Genomic DNA, 23,036 nt, shown 5'->3' on the forward strand with positions numbered 1-23,036 from the left:
GACACCAGTCTGACATTCTAAAACTGACATCCGTTTTCCCTTTCAGATGTAACTGATGGAGATTCCGTCACTCAGCCACCATCCCCTGATGTTCAGACAGAAGGAGAAAAAGTGGCTCTCAACTGTAGCTATGATACTACAAGGAGTTTCTATTTATTGGCTTGGTACCGTCAGCACCCAGACACAGAGCCCGTATACATTCTGGGAAAAGATACTGACAATGATGAGGATAAAGCGGATTTTGCTCAAGATCGCTTCTCAACAGAACTTCAGACCACAAATAAATTCACCAGTCTCACTATCACTGGGCTAATGTTGTCTGATACTGCCATATATTATTGCGCTTTCAGTGACTACACAGTGATACATAATACTCTCACTCCTGTACAATAACTGCTTTTCGATTGTAGTTCGTCTGTCTGTTGGAATTTATCTGCATTCCAGGACTGCTGCCATGTGCTGTCAGGAGCATGCGCTCTCATTGAGAGGAAACCAAACTTACCTCGAAACAAACTGTCAGTAAATTCCTTCCCGGAACTGCTGAGCGAATCAGTAGCAGAGTCCGAGCATTCACACAGACACAGAACTGAATTATCTATGAACAATCCCATTCTAATTCCTACTCTCAACAATCTACTGTCACGTGAACTGTCATCACTGAATTAAGAGACAACTCTCTTTCTCTCGGGTTCACATCGTCATATTTTAAACTGACCCCAGTCTGAAATTTTCCAATTTAACTATATTCTCTATTTCAGATCTGGGCCATGGAGATTCTGTCTCTCAGTCGTGAGCCAGAGATCCACATGAGGCAAAGCCTAGATTATAAGTTGTACCTATGATAATTTATGGAGCAGCTATGCATTGTACTGTTACACAGACACAGTGATCGAATATACACTGAGCAATAATTCTGATGGAGATGAACATAAAGAAGATTTTAATGAAAATTACTGCTCTGCCGTCCTCCCACCATCGAATGAATAACTGTAGATTTCTGCCAAAATTTGTAGTTCTCTGTTGGGTTTGATTCTACACTTTAGAGTTCAGGGTATGGCCATAAATATCTGGGTTTTTAATTGTTAAAAACGACGTGGACAAGATGTTTCCTCTGGTAGGAGATATTAGGACCCGAGCGGACAGTCTCACATTGAAGGGATAACTCTTCAGAACAGGTGTCAGGAGGAAACTCTCCAGCCAGAAGGTGGTTATTTTGTGGAAGTCCTTACTTCAGTGGATGTGGAGGCCAAATCATTGAGTGTATTTAAAACAGAGATTCTGATTGGTAAGGGAATAAAAGGTTTACAGGGAGAAGACAGGAGAATGGTTTTGAGAATCATATCACATATGATCGAATAGTACAGCAGAGTCGATAGACTTAACAGCCATTTCAACTCCTGTATCTTATGGTCTTATGCTTTTATAACAAAGTGGGGTTGCAAATCTGGAACACTGACAGTGGTGATGCTGAATGACTGTGAGAATGATAGGTGAATGAGTAAATAGAAACTAATGAGTAAAGAAATATAAATTAAGATGCACTCTCGAAATTTATGAATTTCACTTTGAAACCCATAACTGAGATATGGACAGAAGTCGATGCTCTCGGGGTTAAACAGATTGTTACTTGCCAGGAGGTCACTGCGATTATTACCATGGAGTGTGATTTATTGCTACCATGTTTAGAAGCAGACGGGACGAGTGATCACAGTGCTGCTTGTCGAAATTGTCCTTTGCAATCTCTCTGGCTCGCTGTGCAATGAATACTTGTAAAAGTTATCTCTTGGCTTGTAATCAACAGGGCTACTTCATGATGACTCGCGAGGAATTTCTTGTGGTTTCTTGAATCTGTTACACAATGCAGCCAAGTGAACAGATTCCCACTACACCAGCAACCTTTGTGCTCTATATTTTGAACTGACCTTACTGAGACAGGAGTAGCCACAGAATGCAAATTTTGCAGTCATCGTTCACAGTATAACAGTTTCCGGATTCACATCACTCACATCCTGTTGTGGTTCTGTTTGCCGAGCTGGGAATTTGTGTTGTAGACGTTTCATCCCCTGTCTAGGTGACATCCTCAGTGCTTGGGAGCCTCCTGTGAAGCGCTTCTGTGATGTTTTACGGCATTTATAGTGCTCTATCAGAGGAAGCTCTTCACAGGATGCTCCCAAGTACTGAGGATGTCACCTAGGCAGGGGACGAAACGTCTACAACACAAATTCCCAGCTCGGCGAACAGAACCACAACAACGAGCATCCGAGCTACAAATCTTCTCCCAAACTTTGAACTCACATCCTGTCAGCGAATATTTCAGAACATTTTGCAGCGAGTGAGTTTACTCGGAATGAAGTCAGTGTTGTGATGGAACAAATAAGGGCAAGAGCCCCACTCAAAAACACACGCACTACTGGCAATGTGAGAGTGACAAGAACAATTACAACACGACTATTAAGACTAACAGTTTGTTCTGTGATGTGCATACAGTGAGGCAGAGAGACGCCCTTAGGGGAAGATAGACGAAGGCGAGATTAAATCCAGTGAATGATATTGAAAGCAAGCAACAGACTGAAATTGATGCAAAAGTCGATTATAATATGCAGGAGAAAATAGAAATACGTCAACGGTTCCATCAAGACCAAAAGTCATGCAATCGGATCATGGCTTTTCTGATCATCCTCATATCCAGTTTCTTCGGCCTTTCCCCTGTGCAGTCGTTGATCCCTTCTGGATGAAGGATCTTTCTGTTTCTGCCTTCAATATGTTTAATGACTCAATCTCGACAGGCGTCTGCAACACCGAATCCATGTGGTTTACGACCCTCTGACAGGAGAAATTCTTCCTCATCGCTGAACAACTGAATGATAATTGCTCTGAATTATTTACCCTCTTGTACTATACACTCCGATATGAGGAAACAATTCCTCCATATTTCCTTGTCAGTTCACCTATGAAACTTACATGTTTCAATAAGACCTCTCACCCACTTTCTTGCTCTCCTACCTAGTGTGTAGCTTCAATTATTTCTTTTCCCAAATTAACGAGATTTTCATTTTCTCGGTTAATTCCATCCCTGGTCTGGTTACACAAGCTGACATCACGCCAGTTTAACGAAATCTGTGCAAGCTTAACAGGTATCCATAAGGAAGTGATGTTGACACAGCCAAAGGCAGAGCCGGGTATCCCCAGATAGACTGTGATATTGACCTGAAAAACAAGTGGGTTTTCTGAGCTACATGATGTATCAGTAATGACAATATCCTGGGAAGGGTCTGTAATGGCTAGTTTGGCACTATACTGAACTGCCCCATGGTAGATGAAGGATGGGTGACAAATAGTGGCCTAGACAGCGAACCACACGTCTCGTGAATGAAACAATATAAGGTATATCATCCTTTAATCGTAATTGCTGGATAACACCCTCCATCAGATAAAACTGTTTTGGGAATCCTGATATCCAAAGGACTAAAATGCTTCAAAAAGGAATACACCAAAATTTTCTTCAAAGTTATTAGGAATGGACAATAGCAATCACCGGCGTAGCCATAGATTCCCACATCACATTAACAAATTAAACTGGAAATCTGCTTAAGGCGTATACGCCAATCGGTCATTATCCCATTAGTCACTACTCGAGTCTTAGGCTGGACACTATATTTTTCTACAATTAAATTATAATTGAAAGAGATGCAGAGCGGTGGGAAGATCCCAGAATGACCGTCTCATCATGTCCCCCATCTGTGGTGGGCATGAGACCACAAAGAATGACAGAATTACTATAGCGCATTGGAAGACATTTGGCCCATTGAGACTCCACCAGTTATATTACCTAATGTTAAAGTTCTGTCTGTTTTTCCCCCCATGACCCTGTATGGCATTCTTATCGAAATAATCATCCAATACCCTCTTGTTTGTCCCAGCTGAACTTGCCTCCAACAGGTTTTCAATCACTGTGTTCCAGACCAAAAACAAAATTCATTCTACCCAAAAGTTTACCTTCTGGACCTGATTATTCCTTCCGATCTGAGGGGGTGATATCACATGGACCACAACCTCAAATCTGTTAACTCTCCCTCAGAAGAATTTCCTGCAGCTGGTCTTTGACCTTACTGACCTTGACACCAACGAGGAAACATAACTCATTGGGCTCAAGTGGTCATTCTCACGGCTACATAAGCATTGTATATTCTCTTAAAGGTTAAAAAATACCCTATTAACACTGCCTTCCTCTCTTCATTCTCTCCTCCTTTCCAGTGGAGACATGCATTGTGCCACAAGCATGGCTGTGGGGTACTTCTCTGATAAATAATCACCCTGAACAGTATCAAATCAGGAAGCCAATTATTTAACTGGATATCACGAGAATCTTCCACTACTTGAGTAGCTTATGTGGATTAACTGGCGGTTACACATTCCCCTTTCAACCTCCATCTTGTGACTCTCTGTTGTGATACTACATGGTCAAGGGTGGGTGATGGCACCCACTGCTCTAAGGTCCGAACACTGAATCAAAGTGGAAAGTCACTGCGCCATGAATCAGCATCCTGGTCTGCAGGGCATTCTGTAATCAATGAGTCAGGTAGGCACCAGCAGAAAGAGAGGACGGAAGATCAGACTGAGTCCACTGAAGGCTACTGAGAGGAGGCTACAGAGGACCACAGCTAGTTTTCAGAGTGGGTATAGGGGAACAGCAATAGATGATCAGAATGAAAGTGAAACTTTAAGGAGTGATATTGATTTTTCTGACGGACAAGTTTGAGAAAGAGTTCACTGATGCGATTTGAGGCCTGTAATTTGCGTTTGGACGATTTATGGTGCCATATGTATTTTTGGATGCGCTAACATTCACAGGGAGCACACACAGTAGTAATGATAGTGCACATATTAACTGGGTAACTGCAAACATTGCAGCAAATTTCCGGAGCAGGGCAGGGAAAGAAAGGGTCTTGACATCATGTGGGAGTTTGTTCATCATGGCTCGAACTCGATGTATCAGAATTATCGTGGATCTGTTTTAAGGAGAGTGAGTGTACCTCACCTTGGTGTATGTGAATCCACTGAAAATCTGATGACGCCTTTCGCTCTTACAGCATCACTGATGACAGAGGGCAATGTATTGATAGCATCTGGAGACACGACAACAGTTTGCTGAGGGCGGAGATTTCGACTGGGTCTCTTCAAATATTTAACTGTCCATTTCCACAGAGTGCAGTGACAATGCTGATACTCAGCATCTCTTTTGTTTGGGGAGCATTTGTATTAGGTAAGTATGGATGAAATGAATTTCAAATTTCTTTATCAATTGACATCTTAAACTGACGCCAGCGTTACATTTTGCATTTAATATCTGTTTTCATTTTCAGACCTGAGTCTTGGAGATTCTGTCGCTCAGTCACTAAAGTCTGATGTTCGTACAGAAGGAGACTTGATGACTCTTCGCTGTTCCTACGATACTGCATCGGACTATTACTGGCTATACTGGTACAGACAGCACCCAGATACGCAGCCCGAGTTTATAATGCTGAAGTATTCTGGAGGTAGCGAGAGTAAAGCACAATTTGCCTTACATCGTTTCTCGATGGAACTCGAGAAGAACAACAAACTCACGAGTTTAACTGTCTCAGGACTGCAGCGGACCGACGGGGCCATGTATTATTGCGCTTTCAAACTCACAGTGGTAGAATGTTTTCCAAACATCGTACAAAAACCTTTGGTGGAATCCACTGCCGTTTCCTCTTTGTGCAGAATCGCAAGCAGATATAACCACAAAGAGAAACACAATATCAGGTATTCAGCCAGAAAGCAAGCAAGGATACCAATTAATCTCAGTTCAAACTGTCACATATTGTTTCCATAAGCAGCTCAGCAAATAAGAGACACCGTAACTCAATGGTTAGAACTGTTACCTCACAGCTCCAGGGACCAAGATTTGATTCCATTCTTGGGCGATATTCTCTGTGTACTTTGAAAATTCTCCCCGTGTCTGTTTGAGTTTGGTCCAGTTTACTTCCATTGTGCAAAGATGCGCATCTTAGGCGATTGGCCATGTGAATTATCCCATCGCGTACAGGGATGTGCAGGCTAGGTGGATCAGCGATTGCAAATGAAGGTTTGCAAAGGGTAGGTGGCCTGAGTCTGGGTAGAGTTCTCTTCAGAGAGTCGGTGTGGACTCAATGGGACAAATGGCCTGCTACCACATAATTGACATTCTGTTTGTTTTAAAAAGTATAGACTTCTTTCCCTTCGCAATAGAGGAAAGCATTCCTTTCACCTTTCGTACTACCCGCTAAACTTGAATTCTAACTTTTCGTGATGCATGAATTTGGACACTTGTTGTTTTCTCATTGTACTGCCGAAGATATAGTGGCTGATTTTTCACAGAAATACAAATATATTATATTCCTTTATTCACACTGCTTGTTATCTCCTCGAGGAATCGCACTAACGATGACAGTCAACATCTATCCTTCATGGAGCCATGCTGAACCTTATATGAAAGAAAGGAAAAGTGGCCACAATCAGAGAGGACTGCTTTCTTGTCAGAGAAGGGGAGGACTGGTTGTGGTTTAAACTGAGGGTCATCACGCTTCACAGAATTAGTGAAGGTGAGATTTTCATTGTAGCCTTGTGCAGGAGTTACATCAGCTGCATGTCAAACCATCTCTCCAGTCACCGGAGCTAACCAAATGCAATGCAGCATGCATTTATAAACACACTATTACTGTATCATTTGTAAAATATAGCATTTTCCCAAACACAGGTATGAAGCTATCTGACATTTTTCTTTTTTGCTTTATTGTATCCTTGCCTTTTCTTTGGAATATAGGAATTGAGACTGAGTGCAGAAGATTAGTAGTAGTAGAAGAGAGACATTTTTGGAAATGGTAAAAGTGAGACATAGAGGTGTGATGATATGTTGTTGGGTAATGTTGAGAATGAATGCATTGATTGATGAAGAGAAAGAGTCACTCACGGCAAAACAATAAGTTTTAAAATTATTTAGGGCCTAGAAATATTGTATTGTCTTCTGACAGGTTGCCAGGAGGAAAAGTGCATAGATTGTTTGAAAACTTTAATACATACCCACTGACCCTTTCAAAGCGGTTTGGGTTATGTTTCACATTTTTATTACATAGTGTTCAATGAATGTTTTCATCTCATGATGTGTTTTTTTTTTGGAAAGAAACCGTCCTCCATTTTCAACAGTGCCACAGTTGTCTTTTCAAAGAGTGAATCTAAAGTCTGTGCACCGATGCTGCAATGTATTGCTGCCCTCAATATGTTTGAATCCCAGATGAGGTTAATCTCCATCATTTCCCGATGAGTTTCAAATAGTGTGACCAGAAGGACAATGCAAACGCTGGGAATTGTGTTAAGTGCTGTAGTTTAAGAACATAAATCTTAATCTTATGCATTACCTGTGGGAAGGAAACAACGGACTTTTAAGGGCCGCTTCATTTCTTCATTCAGGCATAAGGAAAATTTCAACAAGCTCTCTTCCTGCTGAAGCTCTGAAATCTATTAAACTAATAAAGAAATCTGGTTAACTTTGATTTTTGCAGCAAGGCAGACCATATAGTATAAAGGCAAGGCCAATCTTCTCCCATGGTGCAACTGCCAAATGACTGGAAAAGTTGGGATTTGAGCTCAGTATGGGAGTTCAGGCAAATCAGAGAGGGATGCACTTCTGGGTCTGCTTCCAGCCAATTTTCCGTTGGCTACTTTATGATCGTGGTGCCAAAGCTTAGACTCAAGAAATGGCCTAGGTGAACAAAAGATTTTGTTGAAGAGGGCAAGCAGCAACTCCACTGTCTGCCATTCGCTAAATCGACAGAAATTACAGTTCGCGAAATGGTCTGTTCCTCCTGTCAGACCTGGGACATGAGGGAGCGGTCAATTAGTCTGGCCACTATAATTGGTGCATGCGTGCCTGAATGCGCCTTCGCTGAGACCTCTTTGGTCAGTTGGAGGGCCGCTGGAAGAGCTGAACAGCATGCTGGGGACAGAAAATGTGGTAAGTAGTAATTTCAGGGTTGTGGTCACAACGCATATGTTTTCAAATTAGATGTGTGACTGCCAGGAGAGGTAGGCAATGGTGAGGCTGTCTCCTGTGGCTGTCCTCCTCTCAAAAAAGTACATTTTTTTGAATAATCTCGGCGGGATCGCCACTCAGCAGAAATAACAGCACCAGACATGTGTTTCGCTGTGTTGTCAGGCAGGCTGAGTCAAAGCATGCAATCTAATATGGGACTCTGTAGTCTGAGGCATAGAGAGTTATTTCTGTGGCCATGAGCAAAATTCCAAGATGGTGTGTTGCCTCCCTGGTGCCACGGTTAAAGACATCGCAGAGCTGTTGTAACACATTCTCAATGGGAATCATGAGAAGCCCGATGTTATTTTTACACATTGTCAACAATGACATTGGGAGATTGAAAGGATGATGCTCTGCAAATTTAATAGGGAGTTAGGCAGAAGGTTAAAAAGCAAAGCGTCAGGTCAGTAATGCCTGGATGACTCTTGGTGCCACATGCTAGTGCGTGTAGGAACTGGAGGATGAGGCAGATGAGTGTCTGGCTGAGGAACCATTGCAGGCCACGCGATTCAGACTTTGTGGCTGTTGGAATCGCTTCTGTAGCAGCAGCGACCTGTACCAGGGGAATCCGTTGCTCCTGAGCTGCAGTGAGACCAATATCCTGGCGGGGAGATGCACTGGAGCTTCATGAGAGGGTTTTCATCGACTCTGGCAGTGATCTGCAAACTAAGCAGCAGTGAGACAGAAAGATGCTTGAGGATAGTAAAGAGGTAAAAGCAACGAGTTAAGTCGGCAAGACTTGTAAGAACATGACAGAGAACCAGAGCAGACTGATTAATTAAACTGACTTTATTTCAAAGGACAAGTAAGACAGGTAGACTCAGAGCATAGAGGGGAACGTGGGACTGGAATATCATAGCTAACAGGAACGAGGGAGGGACAGGGCTCAGAGCTCACTGCTCTGGTGTGTGATTGCTAACACAAGCATAGCAGGGGAGCTGAGACAGGAGGCAGAGTAGTGTTTTCGATACGGGAAATAATCATGACATTACTTAGCTTGGCTATTCAAGGAACATCGACTACTGATGGTTTATGAGTGGAACTGATTACTTTGATCGGATTGCACCACAAACAGCAAGAAAATCTAGGCAGATTGCATATAATTGTAAGAATGACAATTGTAATTGGAATCGTAGGAGATATCAACTTTTCAAACATAGACATGGACTGCCATGATCTAACGGGGTTGAGTGGGAGGGAATTTGTTAAGTGTCTCAATTCTCAATCAATATGTAGATAGCCGTTTGACAGAAGGGCAAACCTCGACCTCCTCTTCAGCAACAATGCAGAGCAAGTGACTGGCGTGTTAGTGTGAAAACACTTTGAGATGAGTGACCCCCAATAAGACTAGATTTTAAATTGGTGTGGAAATCAGTCGACCCAGTGCACATGTTTCATGTATAAACCACAGCAAGGCCAAATTTAATGATGTTAGAAAGGAACTTTCAAAAGACAGTTGGGGAGAGAGTTTGCAGTTAGAGAGACGTTAAAGAAATAAAGAGAAACGTGGCAGGCATTCAAAAGCGAGAAAACCAGACGTCGGGGACAGCATGATCCCATCAGTATGAAGGACAAGGATGGCAGGGATAGGGTTCACGTCAGGTATAGACACCTGGGTTCAAGTGAATCGTTTGAGGAATATACGGGTATCAGAGTACACTGAAGACAGAAATCATCAGGCCAGAAGTCAGACATGAAGTAGCTGTGGCTGGTAATTTTTAGAAGGATTCAAAGAGACTCTGCAAGTACAATACTTACAGAAAAATTAGGGTCCACGACTGATCAACAAGTCCAATTATGACAGAAAAGACAGGAGATGTGTGAGATCCCGAACGGCCACTTCAAAATTGACTATGGAGAATGGCATAGAAGCTGGGGAACTCGGGTAAATAAATAGTGAAGTCTTGAAAAGAGTCCACATCTCAAAAGAAGAGGTGCTAGAAGTCTTAAAACGCATAAAGATTGATATATCCTCAGTGCATGAGTAACACCAGGTAGGGCACACGGATTGCAAAGAAGAACAAAAACATCAAATTTCTTGCACTGTGTCAAGGTGTCAGTGAACGCCCTACCTTCTGCAAACTCGTGGTGACACTGTGTTTAGGCGGGCCACTAATCATATTTCTCCAATGGGAGAGCAATCACGTTGTCCTCTATGACTATGTTGACTTCACCTTCACATCACATAATCAAGGTGATTTAACATGGCTTCGGGATGGAGTAATTCTTCCTGAGATGTTTAGTGCAAGTTTGTTTTGAAGAAACAACTACTAAAATTGATTAAAACGTGACGAGAAGATCTAATGCATATTGATTTTTAGAAACATGTTTGAGAAGTGATGTACGTCTGGCTGTTTAACAACATAGTATGAATAGAGGACTTCCTAACTAATCGAGGGTAAAGGGTCGAGTGAAGATGCTTTCAGGATGCAAACCTATAACATGTGCAGTGTCATATGGCTTGAGCCACCGTATTGCCTATCTATCTGTCTGTCTATCTGTCTATCTGTCTGTCTATCTATCTATCTATCTATCTATCTATCTATCTATCTATCTATCTATCTATCTATCTATCTATCTATCTATCTATCTATCTATCTATCTATCTATCTATCTATCTATCTATCTATCTATCTATCTATCTATCTATCTATCTATCTATCTATCTATCTATCTATCTATCTATCTACTGATCTGTCTCTCTGCCTCTCTGTCCGTCTATCTGTTTACCTATGATGAACTTGAAAGCAATAGCTCGGAGGGATTTAGCGGGTCCTATTGTGCACCAGGAAATAGAGAAGGCATATGGAATGTTGGGAAAAAACAAACCAGAATAAATGCAAGTTGTATAAATCCAAAACAAGAATGAAGTTGCTGGAAAAGCTCAACAGGTCTGGCTACATCTGTGAAGAGAAAACAATGTTAATGTTTTTGCCTGGAGACCTTCCCTCAGAACAGGAATTTTGTCCCTTATTTCAATTGAATTGACTGTTAGATTACTGTCTGGTCTACTCTAGCAAGCATTTAGGTGGCAGTTGGATCGGTGGTTAGTTTGGTTTGATTATGATTTTTATTTGAGAGCCTGATGCCACTTCTTTGTGTTTGTATCTTCCTGCGATTCTGCAGAAACCCCCAGACAGGAATTCCCACCTACAGATTGTGTATGAAGCTGAGGGTGCATTTCAATCCAGTGTGTCAGAGAGTAGAGTAATACATGGTGGTGCCAGTCAGCTGCAGGCCCGAGATAGTGAAACTGTTGAATTTATTGTCGGTCTCTAATTCTGCAGAGAATGGATTTCAGCAAACGTTGCTTTCTGTTTGGCACCTTTAGGGTACTTTATTCGTGCAAGCCTCGTCGGTTAGTTTGGTTGCTGTCAGTACCATAACAACCGATAATAACTCGATGCAGTCTCATAGCAACAGCCCAATTTGACGAACTCTCTTTCTGTCCGAACAGGTGTGGAGAGTGTCCGGTGACAGATTCTCAGGAACTCAGGGCTGAAAAGAAAAAAATCGAAATCAGTTGCAACAAAGTCAAGTGACGTTATTTTCAAATGGGATTTGGTAAACAAACGTTAAATGTATTTTCCCATATTTACCTGTTATAGAGGCCTGCCACACAACCAAGATGGGTAGCCGCATTGTCACTGCCCTCTGTACAACAGGGCTGTTGGATTCTTGTAGACACACTTTCTAAAACCCCGCCCTCATAAAACTGTTGTCCTGTCCGCAGGTGCTCCCACTTCACTGCCTGCTGTCAGTGGTGGTGCTGTATGTACAGAATTCAGTGAATTGATACACAGTGAACTCCGTTACCCTCATTACAAGTAAAACAGAGAGACAAGCTTTCGGATAAATCCGTTTGCATGCATGGCAGGAATCCCCCAGAATCTCAGCAGACTTATTGTCAGGCTTATGTCAATTTTGCCCTAATTCAACATTTTTTGCAAGTCGTGCAATTGTCAAATTAATGACGGAAATCTGTTGCACTGGTAAACACACAGTGGGTCAGGCAGCATCAGAGGAACAGGACAGTCGATGTTCCGAGCATAATCGCTTCATCAGTAATCATGCTCAGAACGTCAACTTTCCCGCTTCTCGGATGCTGCCTGACCTGCTATGCTGCTTCTAGCACCACACTTTGAAACTCTGAGTCTCCAGTATCTGCTGTCCTGAATGTCTCCAAGTTAATCAATGTCTTTCCAATGCCTATGCACTCTACTCCGAGGCTTTCAGCCCACACAAAATTCCTTGCGGCCTCATAAAGTGATACCTCTCAAATTGCAGATCTGCAAATCATGCCACCCTCATCAATGCAGTCCGTCTCAAACGCATCCATCAGCATCTCTCATTTTTTCTTTTACCATTTTCACTTTTACTCTGGCCATCTGTCACTACTTAGTTTGAATAATATATGTCCCCCTCTGCTGGATCCTGTCAGAGGCCTTCACTGGGTTCAGTCTCAAGTTCGCTCTGCCCTATCCTTTGATTTCTTTCTGTACCTCTGATTTTAGAACACACAAAAGAATAAAAACATCGAACCTCTGAACGCAAGCTCAGGAGCTGTATAGGGTCGAGGTACAATCAATGTCTTTCTACTTCAATTCTTTTTCAGGAACCAGGTCAGGCGGCTCCATCAAGCTTTCCTTAAAGCGTTGTCACTTACAGCAAAGCTGTTCCACAGCAGACTGGAGATACAGAGACCGTGAGAGGAATTACTGATTGGCAGGGAATCCTGGAGAACAACTGGAGGATTCTTCTGGGGCCTTGCTCGCATATCAGCATTCCATTTTTGACAGTGAGGCAGAATTTACTGTTAAATCGAACAGCTTAAGTTGGAAGGGGCAAAATGGTCCTTAATGCAAATTTCAGGGCACTATGTAGTTCTTAAGAACGTAGAATGCGATATTTGGGATCATGGTAATGGCAGGTTCAAACTTTACAAAAGGGAGTGTCATTGGATAAATAATCGGATACAAATGGCATGCACGAACCTGGAGGAAAAGCAGGAAATCGGCACAGGGAAACAGCACCAGGGTAAAAAAAACCTTCTGTGAATCTGCAACATACTAAAACCTATGATATGTATGTCACACGAGGTGAAGCACAGCTCGGGTCACTTCCTGCAGTCCCGCAACTTTTGAGAATGCACGAAGTTTGGAAGAATATTTTTATTTGATAATGTTGGAAGATTGAATCAATATCGAGCACCGAACTGCACTCTCGCTGTGAGACATGGGCTAATGACACATTGGTGTATGGAGATTAAGGGGAATCTTGTTTATTTTAATTCATCCAATGTGTGAGGAAAACCGAACAGAGGCAATAGACTCTCTCAAGTCGATTTCCAGTTGGGGCGACATAATAGGGTGTGTCGACAGAGTCTATGAATCCCGCAGGAAATGAGAACCTGATCCGCGAAGCTGTCTTCTTCACTTTTTAAATAAAGACAGAGAGTGCACAGAAAACTAAAATTCAGTGCAAACAATTCTTTGTTCGGACCCGTGTCACGTCTTCAGTCCTAAAAGAATGGAAGACAATAAGACATAAAAGTCAAGGTCGACCATTCAAGCCTTTAACTCTGCTCTGTCATTTATCGAGATCCTTGGCCTATTATGAGAGGGGAAGCTCCTCCAATGGAGTGCAGAATCATGTCTGGGCCAAAAATTCCATGTCTGTGAGAGTCTGGAAAATCTGCATTTTATGTACATTGTGCACCGATTATCGTCAGATTGCATTTCAAAGAAATATGAATGGCATGCTTCACGTGTGGGGAACACCGCACAGAGGCTGGAATTGAACCTGGGTCAATGGTTCGGTGAGGTAGAAGTGTTAACTCTGGAGCACAGTGCCACCCGGTGCTCTGTTGTGTCATGATTTCTTTTTTGAGGGCAATGAATACTTCTTATCCTGAACCAAAATTCCCTATCAAGATTGGACATTAAAGTGTGTTCAACGTCAACTTATACAGAATTTCAATCATTTATGGATTCAAGGGAGAAAGGTCAGGGGAGTGAAGGTGACGATGATGAAATCATCCATGATCTCACTGACTGATGGAACATTTTTGACCGCCTGAATATCATATCTTTCATTGTAAGTTTTATGTTGTTAAGACTGTATGGTGCAATAGGCGTGACGATTTGAACCTTCATGCAGTGAGTCATGAAGACCTGGGATACAAGATCAAGCTGCTCGTACAGAAGAAAAGAAAACAACGCTTTCATAATATAAACCAGAGACACAAATATTAACAGTGGAGACCCAACGGCCGGATTCGTGAAAGTAGTAGTGAAGAGAGAATCATTGAGCAGCAGTGTACACAGTAGGTTGTTATATAAAGGACCAAATGGTCTCCTCCTGATCTTTATAATTATCTGACTCGAAGAGTTGGTGAGAATGTGGCATCCTAGTGTTTTGAGAAGAGCAGAAAATACTCTATGTCCTCTTGTGGGTTTTTTTTTAACAGGTCTGGATCGGATCTGTCTCTCCGTTTTCCTTTGGACAATAATATGTAAGAGAGCCTGATGTTGTCAACATGCTGAAATTCGAAGTAAAGACTTCGTTTGGAAGGTATTTACGAGCAGAAATTTGCTGTTAGACCTCTGGATTAAAACCTTCGTTATATTCATTCATGTACGATACTAACCCTTGCAGGCCCTGCCTGGGATTGATCAGCACCAGCACATGACGTAAGCAGATTGATCGTGTTGGTTTTACAAATGTGTCTCAGAAAATGTCCGGTGATTCCTGTCTCTGCCTCTCTCTTTGGCTGAGTAAACATCATCACATACTGGGAAGACAGCAAAATAAAGGAACATTCTTAAACTGGCTTGGCTCCAGTCCATGTAAATGTCCCCAGAGAGGGGATATATAGAGAAATTGAGTACCTCGTTAAAATGGGCAAAAAAGGAGCAATGCACTGGGTAAGAAAGCGTGAAGGAGAGGGAGAAACCTCGATGACACCATCCTGTTAGATGAAATGTTATATGAAACAGTCTGTCCTCCAGGGACTAACTGGGAAAGGCGTTTGGAACATTGATGCCATTGACATGGAGAAACATTCTGAGAGAAGGAGTTTGATTTCAGTTACAGAATGGGACTAGTACAGTATTTTTCACAGTTCCCTTCCACTCTGTCTCTCTGTCTCCTTCTCGCTCTCTCTTTCTCTCTCTCCCTCTCTCTCACACGCACGCACACAAGCACACACACAACTGTGTACCGTTTTGTATTTTCAACCAACATACACATTTCTATGTAATCAGACCAGAGATGGGAGGATTGATTCAGAACTCCCTTAATGCACTTGAATCAACATTTCAGTGTCATGTATTCTTAAAATAAGCACGCCCTCAGTAAACTGATATACATCTGATTGCTCCCACTTTGCAGCCTCTTGGTGACAGAGATGATGTGAAGTTCGGAGAATGTGAACTGCCTCCTTGCTCTCTTTCTGCAATTGACACGACTCCAGGGTGTTGATGAGATGGATTAGAACAAGTGCTTTCTCATTGGATTCTTATCTGTGTTTCTTTGTGTGCTTCTATTCTGCAGTTTTTTTTTTCTCAGCAGCTCCGAGTAACAGTTGTGTGGCACTTTGATCGGAGGTTTGCTTGGTTTCCACTCTGTGTGTGATTGAACGTTTCACAGCACACTGTAGTTGCCTGTTATTGTAGACAAAAAGTACCAGATAGAGAGCCATCCACGATCCGAAGATAGTTTCTGCCAAGTTGTGAGACTTGTTTTTCATTACTGTGTGGTCGCTGAAAGAGCAGTGATACAAGGCAGTGTCAGTCAGCTCTAGCCCGGTCAACATAAAACTGGTGATCTTCTTCGAATCCTGAAGATCTTCAGAGAAGCGATCTTCAGCATGATTTGTTTTACATTGATAACCTGAAGAACAGTTTGCAAGTACATACTTATGCTCTGTGCATGGCTGCTGTCAGTACCAGAGTAATCATAGTGGAGAATGACTTTGTGAGTGAATCGGCACTGTTCAGGACTGAAAAGGAAAACACAGATACCTTGCAAACTATCAGCGTGGTGTTAATATAAACATGATATATAAAGATTGTGAAATGTATTTACTTTCAATTTACCTGTTAGAAATACTTCACACACAACCCAGATGTTGAGACCCACATTGTTCTGTCCTCTTTGTAACAGAGAATCTGATATTTGAAGACAACTCGTTCTTTAACCCCGGCCTCAGCAAATAGCTGTCATTTCTCTCGATTTTCTGACCTCACTCTCTTTGATCAGCGATGATGCTGTGATGTCAGTTGGAAGAGAACTGGCATTCAGTGAAACGATCCACCCCAAGCTGTGCTGCAGATACTGTCCTCAAAACTGACTCATAAGTATACGATACATTGACTTTCGTCATGATAGGCAATTCCACAGATCGTCTTACTTTCAGGCCCAGTTCGCACAGTTTACATCAAGTTTTGTTGTTAACGAGTTAATATTATGTCCCAATTTATCCATGCAAGCCACACTCGAGAATATTCAACATCACAAAATTTCTGTGGACCCACACAATGCCCCCTGCTCAATTTACAAACTCTCAAGTGCAACCTCCCGCATCACTGATCACAGTCTCAATCTCATAATAAAAGCTGCTAACTCTTATGTCACTTTTGCAGGTTTCTCCTATCTGTGGACTCCTGATGTTTCTGTATATTCAGGTTCAGCATGATTATAACTCCCTCTTTTGGTTCCTCCCAGCACGCTTCAATGTGTTCCCTCTATATTCCTTCCTCCCTCTGTGTGGATGCCTTTCTGTCTCACTAAACACAAAGTCTTCACAGAACTGGACTCACTTTACTTTTGTATAGTTTCGCAGTCGTCAATCATCAAGAACCATAAGTATCCGTCTTTGGGTCCACGTGGTCGTGTGCATTTTCGTCTGTGTATTCCTTGCAAGTGTTTATGCGTATGTATCTGCGTATGTCTGTCTGAGAATGTGTTTGTGTTTGAGCGTGTGTGCACTGGGAGCTAAACTAAAGTGCATGTCGGTGTTAAAATGTCCATGCATATCTGCATGTATTTGAGTATCTATATGGGTGAGAGTATGTTTGACTGGAGATAGTTGTGCCTTTTCTTTGTTTGTGTATTTGTCTACGTACGTGTGCGTGTGTGTGTGTGTGTGTGTGTGTGTATGTGTGTGTCGATGTATGTATGTGTGTGTTAACCTGTTTTGACTGACATATGTTCATTGGTCGATTTTGGTGCGTTCCGTCCTCCATCTCAAACTGCATCTGCTAGCAAACAAGATCAAAACATTACAAATGACCTGGAGTGTTGCTTGTGTGAAGCGTTAGCACTGTTGCCTCACAGCGCCAGAGACCCGGGTTCAATTCCCGCCTCAGGCAACTGACTGTGTGGAGTTTGCACGTTCTCCCTGTGTCTGAGTGGGTTTCCTCCGGGTGCTCCGGTTTCCTCCCACAGTCCAAAGATGTGCAGGTCAGGTGAATTGGCCATGGTAGTGTTAGGTAAGGGGTATGGGTGGGTTGCGCTTTGGCAGGTCGGTGTGGACTTGTTGGGCCGAAGGGCCTGTTTCCACACTGTAATGTAATGTAATCTAATCTAATCAACTCAGTTCAGAAGCAGGTGGCAGCAGCGCGGGAAGATAAGTTGTCCGAAAGGTTGAGTGTTATAATTCATAAGGGGACAAAGCAACTTCAGTGGTTGCTCCCTTGTACAAAAAGTACAAAAACTGCACTATCTGCACTTTCATATTACTGCAAATGCAGGGGGAAAATTGATTCCGATTTGATCAGTGAGAGAGGACAACCATACTGCAAGATACAAACTAGAGCAACATCATCTCAGAGCGCAGAAATAATTGCTTTCAACACATGTATCAAACTGAATTCCAGAAATTCACTGGTGATTTTTTTATTTGTGTTTTGTCCCTTTGTTACTTAGTTTTTGCATGCGATACATTGACTTTCGTCATGATAGGCAATTCCACAGATCGTCTTACTTTCAGGCCCAGTTCGCACAGTTTCCCATCTATCGTTTCCCATCTGACATGCCTGGTTTTCTGTAGTTACAGTCCACACTTTGCGAAGTGTGTTTCCGGCTCATGACTGGTTTGTATACATTGGATAAATCTCACAATGTAGTGAGCCTCTTTATTAAAACAGCGAAGGCTGTCTTCCTATTGCTGGAAACCTTCCTTAATTTCTTTGTTTGTTCAACATTGTTAACAGATCATTCATCGCCACCCTAGTCTCTAGCGTGCGAAACCACTCTCAATAAACCATGCATTAACGTAACTCAGAAGATGATTGAAGTGTTTTAGGATTGTTGATTTGCAGAGGAACGAATGTTAAGAAAATTTCCTTCGTGTTTATCACCATTAGAATATTTATTTGCAAAGAACTCGTGTCCTGTATCTGGACGCTGCTGGTACCAATATAAAGCAGAGCTGCGCCGTGTAATATCGTACATACAGTTTAGAGGCACATCCTGTCCTTCTGTCTGAACGTCTCAAAGGATTGAGTTATTGGCTAACTCTCAATGAGTCATGTCTAGAATAGAAATCATTTTTAAATTTACACAAAAATCCAGTCTGACAGGAGCATAAAACAGGACTTAAAAATAAACTAGAAATATATTTCCACATGTACTTGTTAGAAGTGACCACCTAGCAATTACAGAGTTTGCTAGCTGCATTGTCGCTGTTCATTGTGTAACGGGGTAGTCGGATGTTTGAAGACTTCCGGGAAAGCCAAGTAGGAAAGCAATGGGCAACTCTTCTGATGTCGTACTCACTACCAAACTTTCCATTAGTGACTGGTCATTAGAGACGTGCATCAGAGACATCATTGTCTCAGCTGTATAGGAGGGCTCAGCTGTCCAGGACGTGAGGAAGAAATGAGAATTCAGTAGCGATTGGGAATTGTTTAAATTGAGAGCAATGAAGCACTTATGTAGCCCTGGACCAGACCCCAGGGCAGTATGTTGACTCCATGGTGCCTGGATCAACGATATTAGAGAACAGCTTGAGGGATTTCTTCTGTGGGCGAGGGACGAACGTAAGGTTGTAGGTGACGCTGATATCATTGCCTAAAGCTGGAAGCAGCAATAAGAATGTTAATGTTACGGCCCTGCAGACAGTTAGGGTGTGGAATGCATTGCCCTGCAAAATAGAGTAAGGAAGTCAAATTGAGGCATTTAAGGGTGCACAGAAACGTTACTTGGATAGTACTGATATGCAGGATATATGGGAAGATACGAGATTCGCTGTCTCAAAGCTAGTCCTTTTTTTCTTTGAAAGCTGTTCCTTAGCTCAAGGATGCTCTGTCCTTGATTTGGTTCAAATTTATCGAAAGCTAATAAACCGGCCACATTTCAGAGACTGACTAATGAGGTGACTTTCAGGTTAACACGTTGCGTTGTTTAAATTGATGGCCTGCTGATTTTTCATCACTTATGGAAGCAACATTTACAGCATTTGTGGGCCTGGTTCAATCGACTTCGGAAGGCAGGCTTGGTGGTAAACCTAGCATGAAAGCGAATTTGCCAAAGCCAAAGTCCTTTTCCTGGGCCATGTTTGTTGGACATGGACAAACAGCCCCACGAGGTGCTAAAACGAAAGTAATTAAGGAATTTCCCACAGCATTAACAAAAAAAGAAAAAGCCGTACTACAGTACTTGGGATTGAGTGGGTTGTACCGAATGTTTGCACCAAACGTTAGCACCAAACTTTTGCTCCACTCAACGAATTGTTAAAAAGAGGCAAGACATTTCAGTGATCAGTGGACTATCAAAAGGCATTTGGCAGCTTAAAAACTGTGTCAACCACTGCACCAGTATTAGCCAGAATGGATTAGATGAAGCCTTTCAATGTGGCTGTCCATTCCAGTGATGTGGGTGTCGGTGCGGTGCTCCTGCAGGAGGATGACGAGGGAATAGCAAGACCCCTCGGGTATTTTTCCAGGAAGCTGAACGTTCGTCAACAGAACTATTCAACGGTTGAGAAAGAGACTGTGAGCTTGGTGTGGGCATTACAACATTTCAGTGTTTATATTACCAGCAATGCATCGGACACAATCGGATGCAGTGCTCACAACACATTGACATTTGTGGGGAAATTAAAGGAGAAAAATGCCAGACTGTTCAGATGGAGCTTGTTGTTGCTGCCATTCAATTTGACAATTGTGCAGGTGGCAGGTCGCGAAAACATGATTGCTGATGCATTATCGAGACTCGAATGAGATACGGTGGTGGGAGGGGGGGTTTCGGTGGCGGTTGTGCCGTGGCCAGAATTTGCATGGGGTTGTGCATGTCTGCATGTCTATTGTTAGTCTCGTATACACGTGTGTTTAGACTACTAACCGGGTTTTCAAGGGTTAGAAATGAAACAATCTTTAGCGATTGATGGTTCTTTTTATAGAGGGGGAGGGGGATTGTCCCAAAGCTAATCCCTTTTTTAAAAAAGCTGTTCCTTGGCTCAAGGATACGCTGCCCTTTACTTTCTTTCAGACTGGTAATAAATCAGGCCGGGCTCCAATAAGGCTGGCTGGGTACAGAGACGAAATGGATTTTGAGAGGCCTTTTGTTTATGTGTAAGCAAAGGAGACTTCAGGCCATAGTGGTCATGTTTAGGAAGTGACGTCGATAAAGAAAGGGCAGTGCCCAGCTCCCGAGCTAACTGAGCAGAGTAGCTTTTAATTCAGTTCTTGAAATTGTGAAATTTCAACAGGGAGCTGAGTGGAAACTTTCTCTCTCTCTCTCTCCTTCTCTTTCAGCCTTTCAACATCAACGTGGAAATATGTGTTTCATTTGTACTGGTTTTGAAAGGAGTTTGTTTAGTTGGACTTCTGTGTCTAATTGGAGCAACACAATTACGTCTAGTTGGATAGGTTATGTTCTGTAGGGGTTCTTTATTCTGTTTTTTTGTAGTTTACTGTGTAGTTTTGTGAATATTTGTTTGTCTGTTTTAAAATGTAGTAGCCAGCCTAGCTATCTTTCTCGCTGTACACTTACTGAACCAAAATGTAGAGTTATTGTCTGGGTCTGCCTGCTTAAGAATATTTCCAGTGGTCTGGCCTTATTCATAATTAGGCACTAAAAAATACAAAACGTATTGTCACAATGAATCGCTTGGCTTTTCTCTCCCTGCACCATTTTATGATTCATGCATTCTAAGGCATAGCATAAACATTTGACACGAGGCAGGTAACGGTTCTGGAAACTTCCTGTAACCCTTCAGCTCTTGAAAATGTAGAGTCAATGTTTGGAAATCAAATTCGCTCTTGTAACGTGTGCGGTCCCTGTTTAAGCCAGCATTTATTACGTATCCCAAATAACCACATGGTGATGAAGAATCAGATTACTATATGTCTGAAGGTTTACGAAGGCCAAATCTGATAAAGACAGAAGATTTCTTTCCCTGGCAGACATCATTAACGAAACTTTTTATCACAGCAATCGACAATGGTTATCATTGAACTCTTCGTGAATTATCATTCGGATACTCAATACAGGAATTCAAAGCCTGTTCCACGGAATATGGGTCATGTATCCTGTATTTCTGGATTAATAAACTAATGAGATTATCCTCGCCACAGTCTCCTGTTTCCTAGTCTGGAAGATGAGATGAAGGGAGGGAAACTACAGGCGGTGGTTTTTTCTAATGAGTCTGTTGCCCTCATCCTCTCAGAGGGTAGAGGACACCGGGTGATAAAATGCTGTCTCAGGAGCCTTATATTCGATCATCCACAACTCTTGTAGATGATACACACTGCAGCAACTGAGCTTCACTCTAAAGAGGGGTATATGGAGCTTGGCTGGAATGCCGTCTGGAACAAAAGGCTGCAGCTATGTGGCAAGATTGGAGAAACTTGGAACCTTCTACATGAAAAACAGAGATCTACTGTGTATTTTGTTCAAGTGCTGCGAAATTTGGACGAGTAAATTTTGCTTGTGTTGCTATTTCAGTCAGACTTATTTGAAACAAACGGTACATTAGAAGCAAGAATGTGAAACTTTATGCAGCTTATTGTGAGGATCAGGGATAGAAGACCAAATTACTGGTGGAGAGGAAAAAAACCCATTTAGAATGCAACAAGATAAATGTACGCATAAAAAAAGAGGAGAAAAAGAACTGAATATTCTGTGGAAATAGTCGAAGAGTGGGAAATATCGACTGACAATTGAAAACAGCAGTCAGAAATCCTGAAGAGCAGAATGAGTTCCTGCTGTTATTTACAATATTGTGATTATTTGAGCTGCTGTCAATGGTGCATGTTTTGTAGCTTTGAGACGAACAGAAAATAATACATTTCCTCTTTTGGGTTTTTGTGCAGGTTGGTAACTGATCTGTCTCACTGTGTTGCTGTGCACAATAATATGTCGCACCATCTGACATTTTAAGTGTCTTTATATCCAGAGCGAAGATACTGTTTGAAAGGTATTGGAAGCAATAATTCGTTCTCTGACCTCTGGATGATAATTGCTGACGCTTTCACTGTAGTAGCGAACTAACCACTGTTGATCTTTTTCAGGACCTTGGCGGTACCAATGCATATTGGTGTCCTTCAGATTGAAACCGCTGGTTTTATAAGTCAGTTTCAGTGACTGTCCGGCGAACCCCGTCTCTGATTCTGGCTGAGCCAACACCACCTCAGACTGAGCATCTGTTAAATTGAAACAACATTCATTTAACTGGTATGACTCCCAGTTGTGCACCTGTCGTTGTGGCGGTAATTAACAGAAAAAAAACACAGAGCCGCATTAAAATTCGGGAACAAAACAATTGTAGCTACTCACCAGATAAGAAAGCGAGAAGAAGAGCAAGGCGTCCTACAATCAACTTGATTTCTGGTGCCGTGTAAAATACAGCAGCCTGCTTTTCAGTCACTCACTGGAAAAAGGCTTTTGTAGATCATTGATTTATGACCCTCAGTCAGAAGGGCTTGTGAAGCGGCAG

The 23,036-nt window shown here is 42.3% G+C and overlaps 1 gene segment (V, D, J or C); it reads left to right on the forward strand.

Moving 5' to 3' along the window:
• The first annotated feature begins 5,217 nt into the window (after positions 1-5,217).
• On the forward strand, positions 5,218-11,634 carry LOC140461081 (T cell receptor alpha variable 38-2/delta variable 8-like). The segment is given in 3 exon segments: positions 5,218-5,263; positions 5,364-5,649; positions 11,550-11,634. Coding segments are annotated over 3 exon segments (417 nt in total).
• The last annotated feature ends 11,402 nt before the right edge of the window (positions 11,635-23,036 follow it).

Source organism: Chiloscyllium punctatum, chromosome 36 (genome assembly GCF_047496795.1).
Source record: "Chiloscyllium punctatum isolate Juve2018m chromosome 36, sChiPun1.3, whole genome shotgun sequence".
In the NCBI taxonomy this organism is placed as follows: Eukaryota; Metazoa; Chordata; class Chondrichthyes; order Orectolobiformes; family Hemiscylliidae; genus Chiloscyllium; species Chiloscyllium punctatum.